General features: G+C 37.8%; 1 protein-coding gene across 10 annotated transcripts in view; it reads right to left on the reverse strand.

Moving 5' to 3' along the window:
• Positions 1–19,038, reverse strand: part of LOC137495289 (uncharacterized) — a 70,974-nt gene that overhangs the window by 23,122 nt on the left and 28,814 nt on the right. For all 10 annotated transcript variants that reach the window (XM_087237707.1, XM_087237709.1, XM_087237714.1 and 7 more), the window contains 2 exons: positions 11,860–11,958; positions 10,590–10,731 (listed from right to left, as the gene is read on the reverse strand). In XM_087237707.1, coding sequence (XP_087093833.1) covers positions 10,590–10,731; positions 11,860–11,958 — 241 coding nt within the window. The remainder of the gene's footprint in view (positions 1–10,589; positions 10,732–11,859; positions 11,959–19,038) is intronic.

Raw genomic sequence — 19,038 nt, forward strand, 5'->3', positions numbered from 1 at the left:
AGCAACAACTTGCAATCACTCAAAACACCTTAGCAACCACCTAGCAACACCTTAACAACCAGTCAAAACACCCTAACAATGACTTAACAACTGCCAAGCAACCACTCAGAGCATCATAGCAACCGCCTTGCAACACCCTAGTGAGCACTCAGAACACCCTAGCAAGGGTTTAGCAAGAAACATGCCAATCCATACAAGAAACATGCTAACCTATGTAGTTCTCCATCTATGCCAACTGCTTCAAACTTCATAAAGACGATTTCAGTTATTTAAACTTTAAAACTACTTCAAGGTTTCAGACTAAGCTTCATCAATCCGCCATGAAGTTTGTCTACGAACTTTACTTTTCTAGTTTATTCTGATTTCTTTGAAATAAGGGACTAAGCAGAAGGAAAATGACTGAATGTTTTCTTTGGAAAATCCCTCTTTTCTTTCTGAGATGTGTCATTGCAGCTGACTTACACATTCAAACACAAACACATTTAGCTAGCTGACTAAACATGTTCACACTCATACTTCTATTTAACTCAGGTCAGACATTATTCAGATGCTTTAAACTGATTCATTCACTTTTATTCGGCTTAGACCCTTTATTCATCAGGGGTCGGCACAGCAGGATGAACCGCCAGCTTATCCAGCATATGTTTTACACAGCGGATGCCCTTCCAGCTCCAACCCAGTACTAGGAAACATCCATACATACTCATACACTATGGCCAATTTTAGCTAACTTATACTGCATGTCTTTGGACTGTGAGGGAAACCGAAGCACCCCAAGTCAAAAGAACCAATATGAAATCTGTTATCAGAGATGAATGTTGCCCACCACTGACCAGTTAGAATATTTATAATTTCACTGATTTAAAATAAATGCTCTGTTAAATTCTACTATTGCTCTTAAAGGTCAATTGCAGCATCATACATGATTATTATGTCTCCAAATGATTTAATGATTTTAATTGACTGAATTAGAGGAAAGTGGGGAAAGGACATTGGAACTGAAATACCTGATGAAATAAAGGATGAGGCTCTTAGTAGAGTACATGGATACACTTCCTGCGCACGAATCTATCTCATTCATTTATTTATTTTCTTTTCGGCTTAGTCGCTTTATTAATCAGGGGTCCCCACAGTGGAATGAACCGCCAAATTAATTTCACATTGATTGTAAATCCTACAGACTAACCTGATCAAACACATAACGGGCCCTATCATACACCCGGCGCAATGGGGCGCAAGGCGCAGCGCAATACTCTTTTACTACTTTAAGCTTGGCGCAAGGGTCATTTTGAGGCATTGCGCCACACTGTTTAAATAGCAAATGCATTTGCGCTCAAATGTGCGCCCTTAGGCGTTCTGGTCTAAAAAAGCAGGCTTTTGTTTTTTGTTTTTGTTTTGGCGCGTTGCTATTTTGAGAAACTGTAAATAGTCTGATCTTTAGACCAGAACAAAGTCGGTCTATTGTCTGGCGCAAAGTGCGCCTGGCTTTCACACTACACACAAGATGCAATACGCAAATATCTTTACATATGAAAAAGATATAATATATTAATGATATATATATAGGATATAAATATAAATGATTAAAATATTACAAAACATATTAATTTCTAGCCTACAAGAATTTAAAAACCACTGCCTTCATACTTTCTTCATCTCGGGAGGCTTTTTCAGTTCATTCAAGTTACTTTTGTATAATATTATTATTAGCAGTATTATTTATTATATCCATATTTATATTTGTTTCATTAAAAACAAGCTTAGATTTGTCCACCTGTCAGGTTTTAGACCATAAGGGGCATGGCAGGTGTATTTGGAAATAACTCAGTATTTTGACCAAACTTTGTTATTATTAATCATTTATTCGTCTGCTGGAAATTAGAACTGAATTTAGAAATAGTTTTGAAACAAATCTTTTCGCTTAACAAACGAAATTATTTATAGGCTAATTGATGTCTGTGCGTAAAGGTTTCCCTATCCAAGAGCGAATGTGAAAGTAGTTCCATTATCTCTCATTCTCACGCAGTAGATGCTCTGTTTAACAGTTTTCTGTTGAAAAACTGTGAACTGTTAACTGTTTGCTGGTGAAATGCTCATTTTTTTCCACTTAGACTTACTTTGTGTCCTGTAAATAGCGAATGCGCTCTTGGCGCGACGCAGCTGACTCTTAAAGGGAATGGGAGATGAGACTCTAATTGGTTTATTCTCAAAACACACCTATAACTCATTAAGAAAATAAACTCAACCCTTTTAGACCATGCGCCATAGCGCAAGACAGATTTCCCGTCCTTAAATTAGCAAAAACGCGTCCTGACACGCCCTGAAAGCGTTTGCGCCGTGCACATGGACCGTCAAAATAGAGCCCTAACCCATTAAGATAAAATATCTTAATTAATCTATTTGATTGTTTTCATAACTAAGCTTCAAATGCATTTTAATAAAACTTTCCTTTAGGGCATTTACACTTCCTGTGCACGCCTCAATCTCATTCATTCATTCATTCATTCATTTTCTTTTCGGCTTAATCGTTTTATTAATCAGGGGTCACCACAGTGGAATGAACTGCCAAATGATCCAGCATATTTTTTACGCACTGGATGCACACTCATACATGATGGCCAATTTCGTTTTACCCAAGTCACCTATAGCCCATGTTTTTGGGTTTGCCAACATGTGGACAACATGCAAACTTCACACAGAAATGCCAAGTGGCCCAGCCAGGACTTGAACCAGCGACCTTCTTGCTATGAGGTGACAGCGCAAACCACTGAGCCACCATTGTTCAAACATTAACTTATTAATAGTTAGTTAATGTGGCATACATTTGCTGTCATAACTTTTTGATATGAAATTTTTACAGCGCAGCAGCAAAACAAGAGCTGCAGTCCATTTGAAAAGTTTAAAGCAAACCTGACAAAAGGCCAGGTTTTATGGGAACGCTTCTGAAAAAACAAAAGTTCTAAGAAAAACAAAGTGTGCCAAGAAGATATCCCCCACACCAATACACCACCACCAGCCTGAACCTTTGATACAAGGCAGGTGGATCTATGCTGTCATGTTGTTGACGCCAAACTCTGGCCCTACCATCCGAATGTCGCAGCAGAAATCGAGACTCATCAGACCAGGCAACGTTTTCCAATCTTCTGTTGTTCAATTTTGGGGAGCCTGTGTGAATTGTAGCCTCAGTTTCCTGTTCTTAGCTGACAAGAGTGGCACCCGGTGTGGTCTTCTGCTGCTTTTGCCCATTCGCCTTAAGTTTGGACGTGTTGTGCGTTCAGAGATGCTCTTCTGCAGACCTCGGTTGTAACGAGTGGTCATTTGAGTTACTGTTGCCTTTCTATCAGCTGGAACCAGTCTGGCCATTCTCCCCTGACCTCTGACATCAACAAGATATTTGCTTCAACAGAACAGCCGCTCACTGGAAATTTTCTCTTTTTCTGACCATTCTCTGTAAACCCTAGAGATGGTTGTGCATGAAAATCCCAGCAGATTAACAGTTTCTGAAATACTTAGACCAGCCCGTCTGGCATCATGTCACTTAAATCGCCTTTCTTCCACATTCTGATGCTCGGTTTGAACTGCAGCAGATCATCTTGACCATGTCTACAAGTCTGAATGAACTGAGTTGCTGCCATGTGATTGGCTGATTAGAAATTTATGTAAACAAGCAGTTAGGCAGGTGTACCTAATAAAGTGGCCGGCGAGTGTACATTGTGATATCAAAAATTAACCAACCAAATATTACTCATCCATTCTTTTGGCTTAGTACCTTTATTAATCTTGGGTCGCCACAGCGGAATAAGCCGCCAACTTATCCAGCGTATGTTTTACGCAGCGGATGCCCTTCCAGCTGCAACCCATCACTAGGAAAACACCCATACACACTCATTCACACTGACACACTACGGACAATTTAGCTTACCCACTTTACCTATACCACGTCTTTAGACTTGTGGGGGAAACCGGAGCACCCGCCAGAAACCCACGCCAACACGGAGAGAACATGCAAACTCCACACATAATTGCTAACTGACCCAGCCGAGGCTTGACCCAGTAACCTTCTTTCTGAGGCGATCCTGATACCCACTACGCTACCATGATGCCCAAAGTATTACTAATATAACAAAATATTAGACTCACTTCTTCAACTTCTGAACTTCAGTACTGATGCTACGCCATACAAAAGCTCTGATATAAAAATATTTTCCCTTGTTAACATGGAGTGATAAGAATGAAAGTCAGAAAGATGCAAACAGAGCACTCGGGCTGGAATACTAAGAGCCTCTTATGCCCCCAAAAAAGATTCAGCATTTCTCTCTGTGTCTGAACAAAGGGCGTCATTCTTCGCTATGCTAAAATCTTGGTGACAGTGTTCCCCAGCAGAGCTCATCACGTTTGCAAGTGGCTATAGATGGAGGCCTGAGTTTGACCCCCGACCTCTCCATTCAGGGTGAGGCCAGCGAACCTTGTGTCAATCAAACACAAAGCGTTTTCTTGTCACTCGCTCCCACAATAGCTCTTAAAGGGAGGCCCGTGTCTGTCAGATGAACTGGATTGATTCATTTGTCTGCTGAACAGAGCTTGACTTCAACAGCTTTTAGCCTCATTGATGTAGTTAATGCATATCGTGTATGTTTGACGAAAGCTTGACACTGGCCAGCTTGATCCTGAGCCTGACATGGAGCAGGAGAGCTGCTGAAAAGCCCAGCAGGAATGACGTCACTCTGAAGAGAGTGCATATGTGATGGGAACGACTTAAAGGGACAGTTTACCCCAAAATTTTAATCTAGTCATTATTTGCTCAAAAATGGTAATGAATAGTGACCATCATAATGCCTTTAACAAAGATAAAAAGTATCAAACAATGGTCCCAAGCAACACATTTGGTATATTCTAATAGTTTTGGAGGTAAACAATAGCGCTCTGTAAACAAAATAGGCTATATTTGCTAAAGTTAGGCTAATAATAAGCTAAATTTGGTCCCCAGCACCACATTTGGTGCATTTTAATAGTTTTGGATGTAAACAATAGCGCTCTGTAAACAAAATAAGGTAAATTTGCTAAATTTAAGCTAAACTAGCTCAACTGAATTTTAGCTAAATTTAAGCTATTAATAGTTAAATTTCTAAATAAATTGTAAATAAGCTAAATTTGCTAAATTTAAGCTAAATTAAATTAGCTTAATTAAAATTTTAGCAAAATTTAAGCTAATAATAAGTAAAAAATTATAAATGAATTGTAACTAAAATAAGCTAAATTTGCTAAATATAAGCTAATGATAAACTAAATTTGGTCCCAGAAAACACATTAGGTATATTCAAATAGTTTTAGTAGTAAACAATACAATAGGGCTCTGTAAATAAAATAAGTTTTAAATTTGCTAAATATAAGCTAAATTAAATTAATTAAATTTAAATTTAGCTAAATTTAAGGTATTAATATGCTAAATTTGTAAATAAACTGTAAATAAAATAAGATACATTTGTTAAATTTAGTCCCAAGCAACACATTTGGAATTCTAATATTTTCGGAGGTACACAATAGTGCTCTATAAATAAAATAAGTTAAGTGTGCTAAATTTAGGCTTATAATATGCTAAAAATCTAACTAATTGACGGTTTAGGGGGTTTTAAAATCATACATTTTCATATGACTGAATTCGTACGAATTGGCCACTAAACTAACAAAACATAAAATAGTTTCCTTGTGACATCAGGCTGGACAATCACATTTACACAATGACACCAAAACGTCCTTTCGTCGTAAAAAAAAAAAAAAAAAAAAAAATTGTAAATCAGATTCATTTTATTTTGCAGTTTTACACATCAGTAGCGAACATTATAAAAGGTGTTTTGACAATTCACAGCCAACAAACAAGCAAAAGCTAAAATCTAGAATGGCGTCTGACAATTCAATTAATTTAGTCTTGCAGCACAAAGCATTTTACATCAAGAAAAGTGCGGAATATAAAGACAGATTGTGGTGGATGGTTGAGAACCACTGCTGTAGCCTATTGTATGCGGATTTTAATACGGAAATGACTAAAATACAAAACAACGTATATGTAGAACCAAAACCTAAGAACCAACCCAGCAGGCACATAATGTCATAAGACATCGACATAAGCTTAGATTTAGGTTGTGATCAGGTGACCAAAATTCAATGTCTAGCCAGTGCCTAAGGATAACTATATTTTGATGCCAATAATGATGTCAAATAACGTTGATATTTGGGCGGTTTTAGATTGTGTTGGAAAGTGACAAAAATCCAACGTCAAGCCAGAATTTTTAACCAACGTCATGTTGATGTCAAACATTGACATGTATCCGTCAGGTACGGCAACCAAAATCCAATGTCTTATAGACGTCATAGTGGTAACGTCCACACAACGTCAAGCTGTAACATCACTAGGCATTGATATTTGGTTGATTTTAGGTTGGACATTGGATATTGACGTTGACCTGACTTCAACCCAATTTTTGTTTCCAAACAAAATGCAACGTCCCCACGACGCAGAGGTACAATGTCAATACGACATGCTGACGTTATGTGAAGAACTGAACTACAAGTATGAACAAACCTTACATTTTGAATAGGGAACCCCTAAAAACAATCTGAACTCGACAATGCATGCACAGACTTTCCCCCTCAAACTTTGCTGAATCAAACAAACTGCAGCCAAACGTACTGTTTTTCTTTTCTCCTACATTTAGTCAGCTTTGGCAGAGCAGCTCTTCTTCTCTCTCTCTCTCTCTCTCTCTCTCTGAGCAGGAGTTAATTAGAGAACAGTTGTGAGTTGCGTTCACACAGCCCAGCCCAACGGGCGTCTGGTAAATGACAGGGCTCCGTTTGCACACTCTTTCAAAACCCAGCGGTGCGGCTGCAACCCCCACCTCCTCCAAAACTTACACCAATTACAACAACTTCTGCCACTCCCTCCTCCGTCCACTGTTTATGCTCTGAACTGGGGACAATTTTACATTCGTGTCAGCTCAGGATTAATGCATTTAACGGTTACAGTATGACACAATGCAAACACTAAGATCTATGTAGCTTGAAAGAGAGTTGTTCTGCGAGACACGCTTTGTTGTGGTCGAATACTGATCCAGTCCTACGGCTGATCTTAAATTTAAAACCAGGCTTTGTTAACGAAACCTCTTGTTTTTTAAAAAATAGATCTGACTATGAAATTCAATTCAAAGACAGAAAAGTGATCTGCGCCCTCTCTCCAGAAACACCAACTACCTCCTCTGTCCTTTTCTCCCCTTCACGACAGCCAGTACACCCATCTGGAGCCCCAAGGGTTTCTGGGATGGAGCGCGTCCAGGAGAAGAGAGTGGGGGTGGAGAGCTGGGCCTCCAAATTAGTGGTGATTGCAATCGTTAGCGTTGCTTGTTTGTTTGTGTTTGAATCCACTATGGTTAACAGTGGAAGAAGTGAAGTGTGGAAAATGAGGGAGCGAGCGAGAAAGAGAGAGACAGAAAAAAAGGGTATTCAGGATTGTTTTTACCTACTGTCGCAGTCATTGAGTTTGTTGAGGTTTTTTTTTTAGGACTGGAAGGGACAATATATGTGACTCAGTTATTCATATGCAATCATGTTCCTAAATAAAAGCACAATTTGGATATTTTTGCTGTGAATACTGTGCATTATTATCCGTGGTGTAAAGTGACAAACTACAAATACTCCAATTGCTGTGAGTAGTTTGTGTAAAATGTGTACTTTTACTGTCCCTTGAATACATTTTTAGAGCTGAATCGGTACTTTTACTCCACTACTTTCCTTCAACCTGCAGTCACTACTTTATTTTTTCTTGTCAATGGGGATTAGAAAAATCAGTCCTGTGATTCCTGTCCAATCAAATTGCACATGGAAGGTAAATTGCATAATAATAAACTTCCTCAAGACATGGATGATTAATAATTGCAGCAAACTAAAGCGTTTAAAGTGTCCAAGAAGATGTCCAAAATCTTTACACGCAATTACCCAGAGACTGTTCAGAGACGTCAGATTGACATTGTAACTCATTGCATTTAGGCATGCAGACATGGTCAAGATGATCTGCTGCAGTTCAAACAGAGCATGAGAATGGAGAAAAAAGGTGATTTAAGTGACTTTAAACGTGGCATGGTTGTTGGTGCCAGTCGGGCTGGTCTGAGTATTTCATAAACTGCTGATCTTTTGGGATTATCACACACAACCATCTCCAGGGTTCTCAGAAAAAGTGAAAATATCCAGTGATTGGCAGTTCTGTGGGCACAAATGCCTTGTCGATGCCAGAGGTCAGAGGAGAATGGCCAGACTGGTTCCAACTGATAGAAAGGCAACAGTAACACAAATTACCTACAAACGAAGTATGCGGTAGAGCCTCTCTGAACACACAACACGTCCAACCTTGAGGCGGATGGGCTACAGCAACTGAAGACCACACTGTGTGCTACTCCTGTCAGCTAAAAACAGGAAACTGAGACTACAATTCGCACAGGCTCACCAAAATTGGACAACAGAAAATTGGAGAAACGTTGCCTGGTCTGATGAGTCTCGATTTTTGCTGCAACATTCGGATTGTAAGGTCAGAATCTGGTGTCAACAACATGACAGCATGGATCCTGCCTTGTGTCAACAGTTTAGGCTGGTGGTAGTGGTGTAATGGTGTGGGGGATATTTTCATGGCACACTTTGGGCCTTTTAGTAACAAATGAGCATTATATCAACACCACAGCCCACCTGAGTATTGTTGCTGACCATGTCCATCCAATTATGACCACAGTGTCTGATGGTTACTTCCAGCAGGATAGTGTCCCATGTCATAAAGCACGAATCATCTCAGACTGGTTTCTTGAACATGACAATAAGTTCACTGTCCTCAAATGGCCTCCACAGTCATCAGAGCTCAATCCAATAAAGCATCTTTGGAATGTGGTGGAAGGGGAGAGTCACAGCATGGTTGTGCAGCCGACAAATCTGCAGGAACTGCTTGACACTATCATGTCAGTATGAACCAAAACCTCTGAGGAAAATTTCCAGTACCTTGTCCAGTAAATCTATGCCACGGAGGATTAAGGCAGTTCTGAAGGCAAAAGGCAGTCTAACCCGGTAATATTAAGGTGTACCGATGAACAGGTGTCACTGTAAAAAGCAACTAGTTGAGTTTACTTTAAAAGAGTGAGTAAACCTATTGTCTTAAAATGAAAGTAAATTATTTATATGCCTAATTATAAAAAATTGAGTCAACTTACAAAGGCTTCACACACTTTTTTAATGTAAAGTCAACTGGTTTATTTTAAAGCAATGGGTTTACTCACTTTTTAAAGTAACTAATCACTTTTTAATGGCAGGTGAGAGTAGAACAATTTTGCATCGAGCATGAGATAATAGTGAATATACTATACAGTTAGTCCTTACATAAAGCTTTTATTTACACACTATAGTATTCCTACTTGACATCTTTTATACGGTACTCTATGGTATTCTGCCAACAAAGCAGCAAAACTAGCTTGGCCGTAGCATGCAGTCACAGTTCAGAAATGCACACAAAAATGCTCCGTCTTGATGAATTACCAGAGTTTGCCCTGCACATCGCTGAATCCACAAACGAACAAGTCATATTGGTTCCTCCCCTTACAGTGGGAGAAACTGGATGAGTCATGGCGAGGGATTCCCTACCCCTCTCTCCCAAATATGGGCAGGAAGAATGGAGTGTTTTTAGGAAGGAATGCTGATTGGGGCCCTGGGCGAGGGGGTGTGCTAATGCATTTGTAACACTACTGTCTCGTGTTTGTGGCGCGCTTCACACTGTGCAGCCAGGAAATCATCAGGACAATTTGACAAAGAATGTCTAGTATTTTCGACTAATCATCTGTGAGGTATTTCAGCCAATCTGAACCACATGGTTGACCTCTATTACGGCCGCTCTTAAAATGCAGTCACATTTCCAGTAAGGCTTAGTCGCTTTTTTAGGTGTCACAGCAATAAATTAACGTTCATTTGGAGTGGACGCTTCCAGGGAAAAGCATTTGCTTCAGTCCAAAATGAGTATATATATATAAGGACATAAACAGCGCAGTAGTCATCGGTAGTCTTTTAAGTAAAGCGACACAGTATACAGTTATTAAAAGGAGAAACCTGGGGTTTAATGCACAATGATAATAGCTTGCCCCTCACAGAGTTCAAACCCACAAGCAGCCTAGATTTTTAAACACTACGCCATCTTTAAGAAAAGTATCAGGCAGCCCACACCATTAATTAAAACATTTCAGTTCATTAGCCTTTATAAAATCTTGTGGCTCCCTAAAAGCATCCAAAACACTCCCATATAAACACACCAAGATGTGGCGGCAATGAGAATGACTGATCTGAGGATTTTTGCTTCTCTGACAATATCAAAACCTGGTGCTTTGATTCAGTGAACTTTTGTACCTGGGTCAAAGACTGGACAATTACACTTTTGTGTCTGCATTAAATTATATTAACAAAAGCAACATAGGCTCATTCTGAAAATGTACCCCTATATACATTTCTGGAGATCATGAATTATGTAGCCAAAAATATGTATGGCTTCCTTCTCACGCTTACAGTAAACCACTTACCTCCGTATGGGGGGCTTTCCTGCTGTTATCAGTTTGTCCAGTCGCTTGCAGTGTACGTCGACGGACTTAAGACATTGAGAGGAGTTGACTTTGATGACAGGGTTTGAGTCCGGTGAAGAACGGTTCCAGAAAGCAAGTAAGACTAAAACAAAAGCCAAAAATAAAATAAGCAATTAAATAACAGAGAGAGAGAATGTGGTAACATCTGAAAACATGGTAAAAATCAGGGGGCTTTTCCTTTTTCTGGATTGCTGTTCAAAACACTGTTGGTTGGGTTTAGAGAAGGGGGTGGGCGCTGGTCAATCATGCTTTTTAAAACACTATCTGTTGGGTTTAGGGTAGGGATGGGCGGGGTTAATTGGTCGGTAAAGCTGTGGTCACACTAGAGTTTGTGTGTGCGAAATACTGTCGTAAGGCACTGCGAAAAGGGGTGGGATTAAACAAGATAAGACGTTTAAAAAAGCGAGCGATTGCTCCATGTTTTACATTTCTTTACAGAGAAATGTTTTAATCTTTAAAAAGCGTACATAGTGGCCTCTGGTGGATTTACACAAGAACAGCAGGCGCGAATGGCACTCGCAAGAGAAATTTGAGATCTTAAAAAGCGTACACAGTGGCCTCTGGTGGATTTGTGAAAACTAAAACAGCAAAAAAAAAAGTAGCTCCTAGGACCTATTTGGCGATCTCCAGAAATGTATATAGGGCTACGTTATGAGAATAAGCCTGGGTTGAACAAAAGTTTTCAATTTTACAGTATCAATAAACATTTGTGCAAATAAAATGACAAAATTTGGATGAAATAATGTTATTTGGTTATTCAGCATACCAGATATGCATGTAAAAATTATCAAGAAGAGACAAATTTATATTTGATTAATTCTACAATAATAAAAACTTTTTGCTGACAAATAGGTAAAACTTAATCATCTGAAGTGGTTAATACACAATTTAATGACTTCTATTGTAAATAATACATTTTAATACAACTATTTTGAAACAGAATTAAAGTTTAAGAGGGTGTTTCTGTAAATCATGGTAACAATGACAGGAATTACAAGATTTCTGTTAACATACTGTCAATTTCAGTTAATATAATGTTATATATAATGCTTTATGATTAAGTAGGATATCCCACTGATCTTAAAGTTCTGAACACTAATGCTCATCAATAAAACATATAAACAGATTTACTCTAGGAAAAAAATGCAAGCAAATATATTGTGAAATTGCCTATTAGACTCATTGAGACTGGTTATTATTTACTTCTGACCTGCCTTGGACTCAGATGCAGATTGGAGATGAGTCACGTCTTCACAGACTTCACAGTTAGTTCCTCTTCTGGACGGATCCAGCAGGTAGCAGTTTCCATCTGATGTGTGTAAACCAAACAGAGAACAACAACAGTTTGAGGCCACAATATCCTTCCACCAAATGCACCGGTCTTCTCCAGAGTGCAAAATTAAATAATATTGCAATCAAGTTAATCAAGTCTAGACCAGTGCTGTCAAAAACAGACTTCTTATACAATATGGGATGCCATAAGAAATATGGGATATAAAAACCGGGCCTTGCAAAAATCAGTAAAGGTTTTAGAATTAGGGAACATTCTGAGAACTTTGGGTAACATTGTGTAACAATATTTGTTCAGCGACATCTGTTCAAAAAATGTGACATCATTCATGAAATGTTATTTGCTGAAATGTTTTTGTTGTTTTAAATCTTAAATGCTGTCAATTCCAGGACATTTCTCAAATTTGTTAACTGACAACCAGTTGGAAAAAACATTTAGCAAAATATTAATAATAATCATTTAGAATGAAACATTTTTACTTAAAGGTGTTTAGCATGGAGTCAATCTAGGGCCATATATACTTGCAAAATAAAAATAAATTTTACAAACAAAAAATAAAGTATTGAGCTAAAATAAATAAATTAATGCAAATCTCCAAAAGTCACAAAGCGAAAATAAATGTTTGATAAACAAAAATGGGGGAGGGGGAGGGGGGGGTTAAGTGACCTTGGGCGTTTACGGACCTGGCTCTTTTTAAGTGACATCATCACCTAGAGGTCTGGGCCAGCTGTAAATGCCCAAGTTTCCTTGTAAAATTTGGTTTTGTAAAGGCAATGCTATTAAAAATGTTTTGCAAAAATAAAAAAATAAAAAAATGAATTATAATATATATTGGATTTTTTGCACTGCTTGGTTTTTATTTGCAGTTCTTTTTTGTTTGCAAATTTCATATTTATTTCTCAAAACTTAATTTTCCCTTTGTAGTTCTGTACTTTTATTAGCAAAACTTATTTTTATTTCTCAAAAATTAATTTTCTCTTTGCAATTTTTGGAGATTTGCATTTAATTATTTATTTTTTTGTTTAATATTTTACTCAATAATTTAATAGCTCAATAATTTAAAAGCTACATATTTTAGTTTGCAAAACTTTCATTATTTTGCAAGTATATATGACCCTACATTGACTCTATAGTAATGTGGGTGATTCTACATAGTAAAAAAAAAAAAAAGTCCATAACTCAGTTTTCTGTATTTTGTTATTTAGAATTGCATTATGGGATCTTGATCTTTTGTCCAAACACTTTTGATGTTAAAAAGTCAGAAAAAGTGACTTGTACTGACATTTCTAACAGTTTGTGTTAAAAAAAATAATCGAAGTACAAAATCGTCGAAAAAAAACTAGTTACAAAAAACTGAGGTGGCTCAGTGGTTAGCACGGTCGCTTTACAGCAAGAAGGTCGTTGGTTGGACTCCTGGCTGGGCCAGTTAGCATTTCTACGTGGAGTTTGCATGTTCTCCCAGTGTTCGAGTGGGTTTCCTCAGGAGCTCTGGTTTCCTCCACAGTCCAACTATAGGTGAATTGGGTAAATTAAATTGGCTGTAGTGTATGAGAGTGTGTGCGTGTGTGTGTGTGAATGAGTGTATCCTAGTACTGGGTTGCGGCTGGAAGGACATCCACTGCATAAAACATATGCCGGAATAGTAGGCGGTTCAACCCGCTGTGGCGACCCCTGATAAAAAAGGGACAAAGCTGAAGGAAAATGAATGAATGATTCAAACTACAAAAATGTCAAAAAAAGTTTAGTTTTTAACATTAATATTCGACAGAAGAGATAAAGTGCCAGTGTCCATAATGCAACTGATAACTGCAAATAAATGGAAAAACCGGAGAATCACAAAATATGGAAACTAATAATTAACTGATATTTTTACAGTGTTTTTACATGCTGTCCCAGGAGAGAACCCTGAGCTTGGAGATAGGCTCCAGCCTGGTTAATTAGCATATAAAGGGGTCAGGATTAGGTAGGTCTTGAGAGCTCCCCCAGGTAAAAGGAGGAAAAGGAGGAAATGGGGTGGAAGGGGGGATTCTTCCAAAATGAAGATAAGGCAATAGAGTGAAATTGATCTATTTATTGTAGGATTGGATCAATCTGATTGGATTATTACTGATTACAGATGAGAGATCAGCTGTGATCAATCATATCACATGCTCCTCTTGAAATTAGTAAGTAAAACATTCACTTATTCACAACATAGGATTTATTTATTTTTTAGGTTTTGTTAAAAGCTGTTCATAAAAAATGAACAACTTATCAAATTCTGACATCTACTCCTTTAAAGGAAATGCTAACAAAACATTTGTATTTAGATAACCGAACTAATGAATCTTTCGTTCAAAACTCCACTGTAAAAGTTTACAAGTGTTTTTAGGGAAAGCTTCACTTTTGGCCTACAGAATTAGAAGCCTTATATAAAGACTTACTCAAGCCTTAACTTGGTTCTTTTTTCTTCCAGTTCAAATGTTTTATTATTCTAGACTATTTCAGGCAGATACACATATGCCTTTACATCTACAGTATGTCATAAAGATGTTGTCCTTGATGACTTGAAGTCTGACTGGCTCTCTACCATCTCTAACTCTAATTACTGTTTTTCCACATCTCTCTTGTCTACTGTAGCTGCAAGTTTTTTCTTTCTCTCTCTCACTCTCTTTCACCACTACAATTATGAGTGCTAGCAAACAGACCCAAATGCCCCACGGGAGACTCAGAGAGGACCACGCATGGCAAAAATTAGAGAGCAGAGAGATGCTGATGCTGTCATTAAACACAGCTATCAATGCAAATCATTTCAAGAGTGTTGTTTGTTTCTTTTACAAACCCTGGAAATGGCGTGTTAACAGTCTTTAAAGTCTTAAAGACCAGTCGGATGTGTGGAAATAGTCCTTTTTTTTCCACAACAATTAGTTTTGTGTTAAAAAGAGAATTTCCTTGTTCGTATTTTTAGCTTATATGCAACAATATATAAATATATACAGTGAGAATATTACAAATTATTGCAATTTAAAATAAGTGTTTTCTATTTGACTTGCTCACTCACTATCCTTTGAAATTAGTCCCTGATTTATCAGGTGTTGACACAGCAGAATGAACTGCCAATTACTCTGGCAAATGTGTTATGATGCAAATGCCCTTCCAGGCGCACTTTTCTGTTTGAATATATTTTAAAATACTGTTAGATCTTGTAATGGCAATGCTGAATTTTTAGCACCATTCCTCCAGTCTTCAGTGTCACATGATCTTTCAGGATTCATTCTACCATGCATGTTTGTTGCTGTATTAAAAACTGTGATCTCTATTTCTAATTAATTCTTTTTAATAAAAAAAATTTTCATTAAAGTATTCCGAACAATGTTTTATCATCTTCCACTAAACTATAATGATGTGTTCACACCAGACGTGACTGATTTAAAATGAAACAAATTCATTTTCGTGGAGCGTCAAATTCGATTAATTTGCATGTCAAATTCGCTTTATTCACGTCAAATTAACTTCCTTTGCGTCTCAAATTTGCTTCATTCGTGCGTCAAATTTGATTAATTTGCATGTCAAATTCGCTTCATTCACATGTCAAATTAACTTCCTTTGCGCGTCAAATTCGCTTCATTCGTGCGTCAAATTTGATTAATGCGCATGTCAAATTTGCTTTATTCGTATGGCAAATTTGATTTATTGGCATGTCAAATTCGCTTCCTTTGAGCGTCAAATTCACTTTATTTGTGCATCAAATTTGCTTCATTCGCGTGCCAAATTCGCTTCATTCGCACACCAAATTCGCTTCATTCACGTCAAATTCGATTTATTCGTGTGTCAAATTCGATTCAATTCGAGCAACAAATTCGATTTAATCGCATGTCAATTTTGCTTAATTCGCACATCAAATTCGCTTAATTCGCGCATCAAATTCGATTAATTCGAATGCGTCTTAGATTGAAGATTTGAAAAACTGTGTAGAATCATTCGGCTAGATCCACTAGATCCTTTCATAAGTGTATCTAGCTCTGAGAGTTCATCAACTCCTCCAGAAACAATACCTGGATGATGGAAGGTTTTAGCGGTGCTTCCGATTAAGCAAAGATAGTTTGATGATAGTTTAAATATGTCATTATCACGCCTATACGAGAGCAGGCTCCTGATCAGTCACTTTCAATAAACTTTACTACTGATGAAAAAGCAAACTCTATCCCAAAGTGCATCTGCATCAACACATAAAACTTTATGATAAGATGGGCCACATCTGGAACCTGAGCTTACCTGCTGCTTAGCAGGATTCTGCTGTCTTAACAGAGTTTAGAAAGCAGCAGTCAGGGATTATGGAAGTGCAGTTGTGGTTTCCCAAAAGTGGGGAGTCCCCCTTGCTTTCCCAAGCCTGACTAAGAGCTTTTCTCCGTGGGCTGAGGAACAGGACTCGGCCCTTGTCTGCGAGAATACTGGAAGTCAAGTTACCTCACAGAGCCCAGTCTCTGAATCACAGCAGAGCTGAATGGAAACGTGATGCAAGTAGTTTATCGCTCAAATATGCAGACATGAAACACTCAATACGCTACTGTTATGTCTCTCTCTGTGAGGTCCAAGTCTCCGTTTATGACTAACCGTCTAAAAACTCCACACAGGGACCACAAACACACCTTACGAACTCCTGTATCTCCCGTTTCCTACACGACATAAAACATAATTTCCTTAATGACATTCCACTGAAGTCATCCTAAACAATGCAACTATCCAGGCAGCATTCTCTGGCGAGACCGCGCCAGCAAAACTATCCCAAGTATTTCCAGACCCTCAGTGGAGACGTTCTTCCCGTTAGTCCTACACACAGATTCCCAGCTCACCTTCGCTGGGGTGGACTGATGTCATGACACACATTTCTGAGAGGGATGTTTCACTGACGTTACGCTTTCCAGACGCACGTTAAATAAAGCCGTGTGAATGAGACGATGACTCAATTCAGAAGGAATACTCATCAGTGAGAGCTGCGTGGATGTCAGCTTTATGACTTTTCCAATTTCCTTCTCTTACTCTGTCACACAAATATATACTGTACTGTATACAGATCAACAGTTTGGGGTTACGCTTTTGAAAAATCTTAGCTTGTAAAGGCTGCATTTATTTGATGTTAAAAATTAAACCACAAAGGGCTTGTGTCCGCCGAAGCGTTTTTGCATTGCAGAAATATTAGCTGAGCGATACTTTTTCTGTTGTTGTCACTGGAAATACTACATTTTTAAAAAGCCAGCGGTGTAGCCAGACATAGAGCATGGGTTTTACACTCAGTACTGAATGACTGGTATTTTTTCAACGCTATCTCACTGCAATTCATAACCTTTGGATTGGGTGGCTAGTTTCGTACAATCTCATTTATACAATTTAGTAGGATTTGCTCATTCCCAAATGGCGGTTGAGTTTCAAGGTGGGGTTGAGTACCACACCTCCTTTTTAAAATCGTACATTTTCATACGACAGAACTCAAATTAGCCACTAAACTGACAAAACGTAAAATAATTACATTTCCTTATGAGATCAGGCTGGTTTATTAAATACTCTGGCAGTTGGAGAAGCACTCAGATGATTGTTTTTAGACATCACTTGCGTTTCAGTGGACATAATATTGTGAAACATAGAATTATAATGTACTTTAAATTGTAATTTGTTCCAGTGATAAGTTGAATTTCAAGCATTTCAGTACTTTCTAAATAAGCGTGTCCTTTTATTATCAATATTGAATAAAACTGGTTAACATTTGTGTTATGAATGACCGGGTGGATGGGAAGCAAAAGTGTTATAGAAGCCGCTGATGGAAATGAAGAGCGATTTATTTGACACAAGTGAAAAAAAAAAACCAGCAAAGTGAAAGTGACAATTTGATAATAAAGAAAAATAAACTATACAATATTTACAGGTTTGTTCAGCTAAATCAAGGCAATGACCTGAACAAAATCTATTATTAATATGTTATCTTCCACAATACAACCTACTCCTACAACTATCCACCCAGAGTGAAGGTTTGGGACCAGTTTAAACATTGGCCGCGCCCATGGGTTAAACCATTCTACAGGTAGGAAGGTAACATGTACACTAAAAAAAAAAATACAAAGACATTAAACCAAAGTATAAATAATGCATGTAAATTAATATGCATACAAAACTCAAAATACAACACAACAAACAACCAATACAACTATAAACAACAGAACAGTGATTTATATCACTGACCAGGGGGTCGTGACCCAGATAATGTAATCCAAAATGGCCAATCTGAAGTGAAGGCGGGAAGACTTCATTATAAATCTTTGTATGAAATTTCGACAGGTTTGGTGTTGAGGAATTGAAATTGGTAAGTGTATGTATCTTTCTATGTTTGGTTAATAAATGATTTTAAAAGAACATGTTGTTCAAAAATAATCTGTGGTTATTTTAGTGTGTATGGGAAGATGATATGGGCTACTGTTTGATAGGGTTTTAAGATGGAATTGAAATAGCAATGTTTACATAAACTCAATGCTAACCTTAAACAATAAAACAACCTATTCACATTACACAAACACACACATGCACAACACACTGATAACACAACATAGATCCGTGTATACATTTTGTTTGCCGGCAATCAGACCATGTTTGTAAGTGTGTATTTTATATCTGAGTGTAATCGGTGTATGTTAGTCACAGTGTCTTTTCTCAGTTCGCACTGTGATGATTTGCTTTTACTGTCGCATTTCATAAAAACAAACACACAAATATATGTGTAACAATGGCACAACACACAAGTGTGAGTACAAATAGTTGACGTTTCATCATTATTTCGTCTGTAATAGGGATGGGAAGATTCATCGATATGTATCGATACGCGGTCATGCGCGTGCACGATGCGAGTGCATCGGTTGAGCAGCAGAGGATGAATGAAATTTTGGAAGCAAATCGAGATGCATCGGTTTTTGCGAGATGCATCGATTTTTCCGAGATACAGCTTATATTTTTAATATAGAATGTATTTTTTATTTATTAACAAGTGTTGTCAACCTGTTTTTGGCGCATAGTTTAATCGACCTACATAAAGTATGCCTTAGCAACGGATTTGCGGATGTGTACACTCACACT

Source organism: Danio rerio, chromosome 1 (genome assembly GCF_052040795.2).
Source record: "Danio rerio strain M-AB ecotype USA chromosome 1, GRCz13ab, whole genome shotgun sequence".
NCBI classification, from domain to species: Eukaryota; Metazoa; Chordata; class Actinopteri; order Cypriniformes; family Danionidae; genus Danio; species Danio rerio.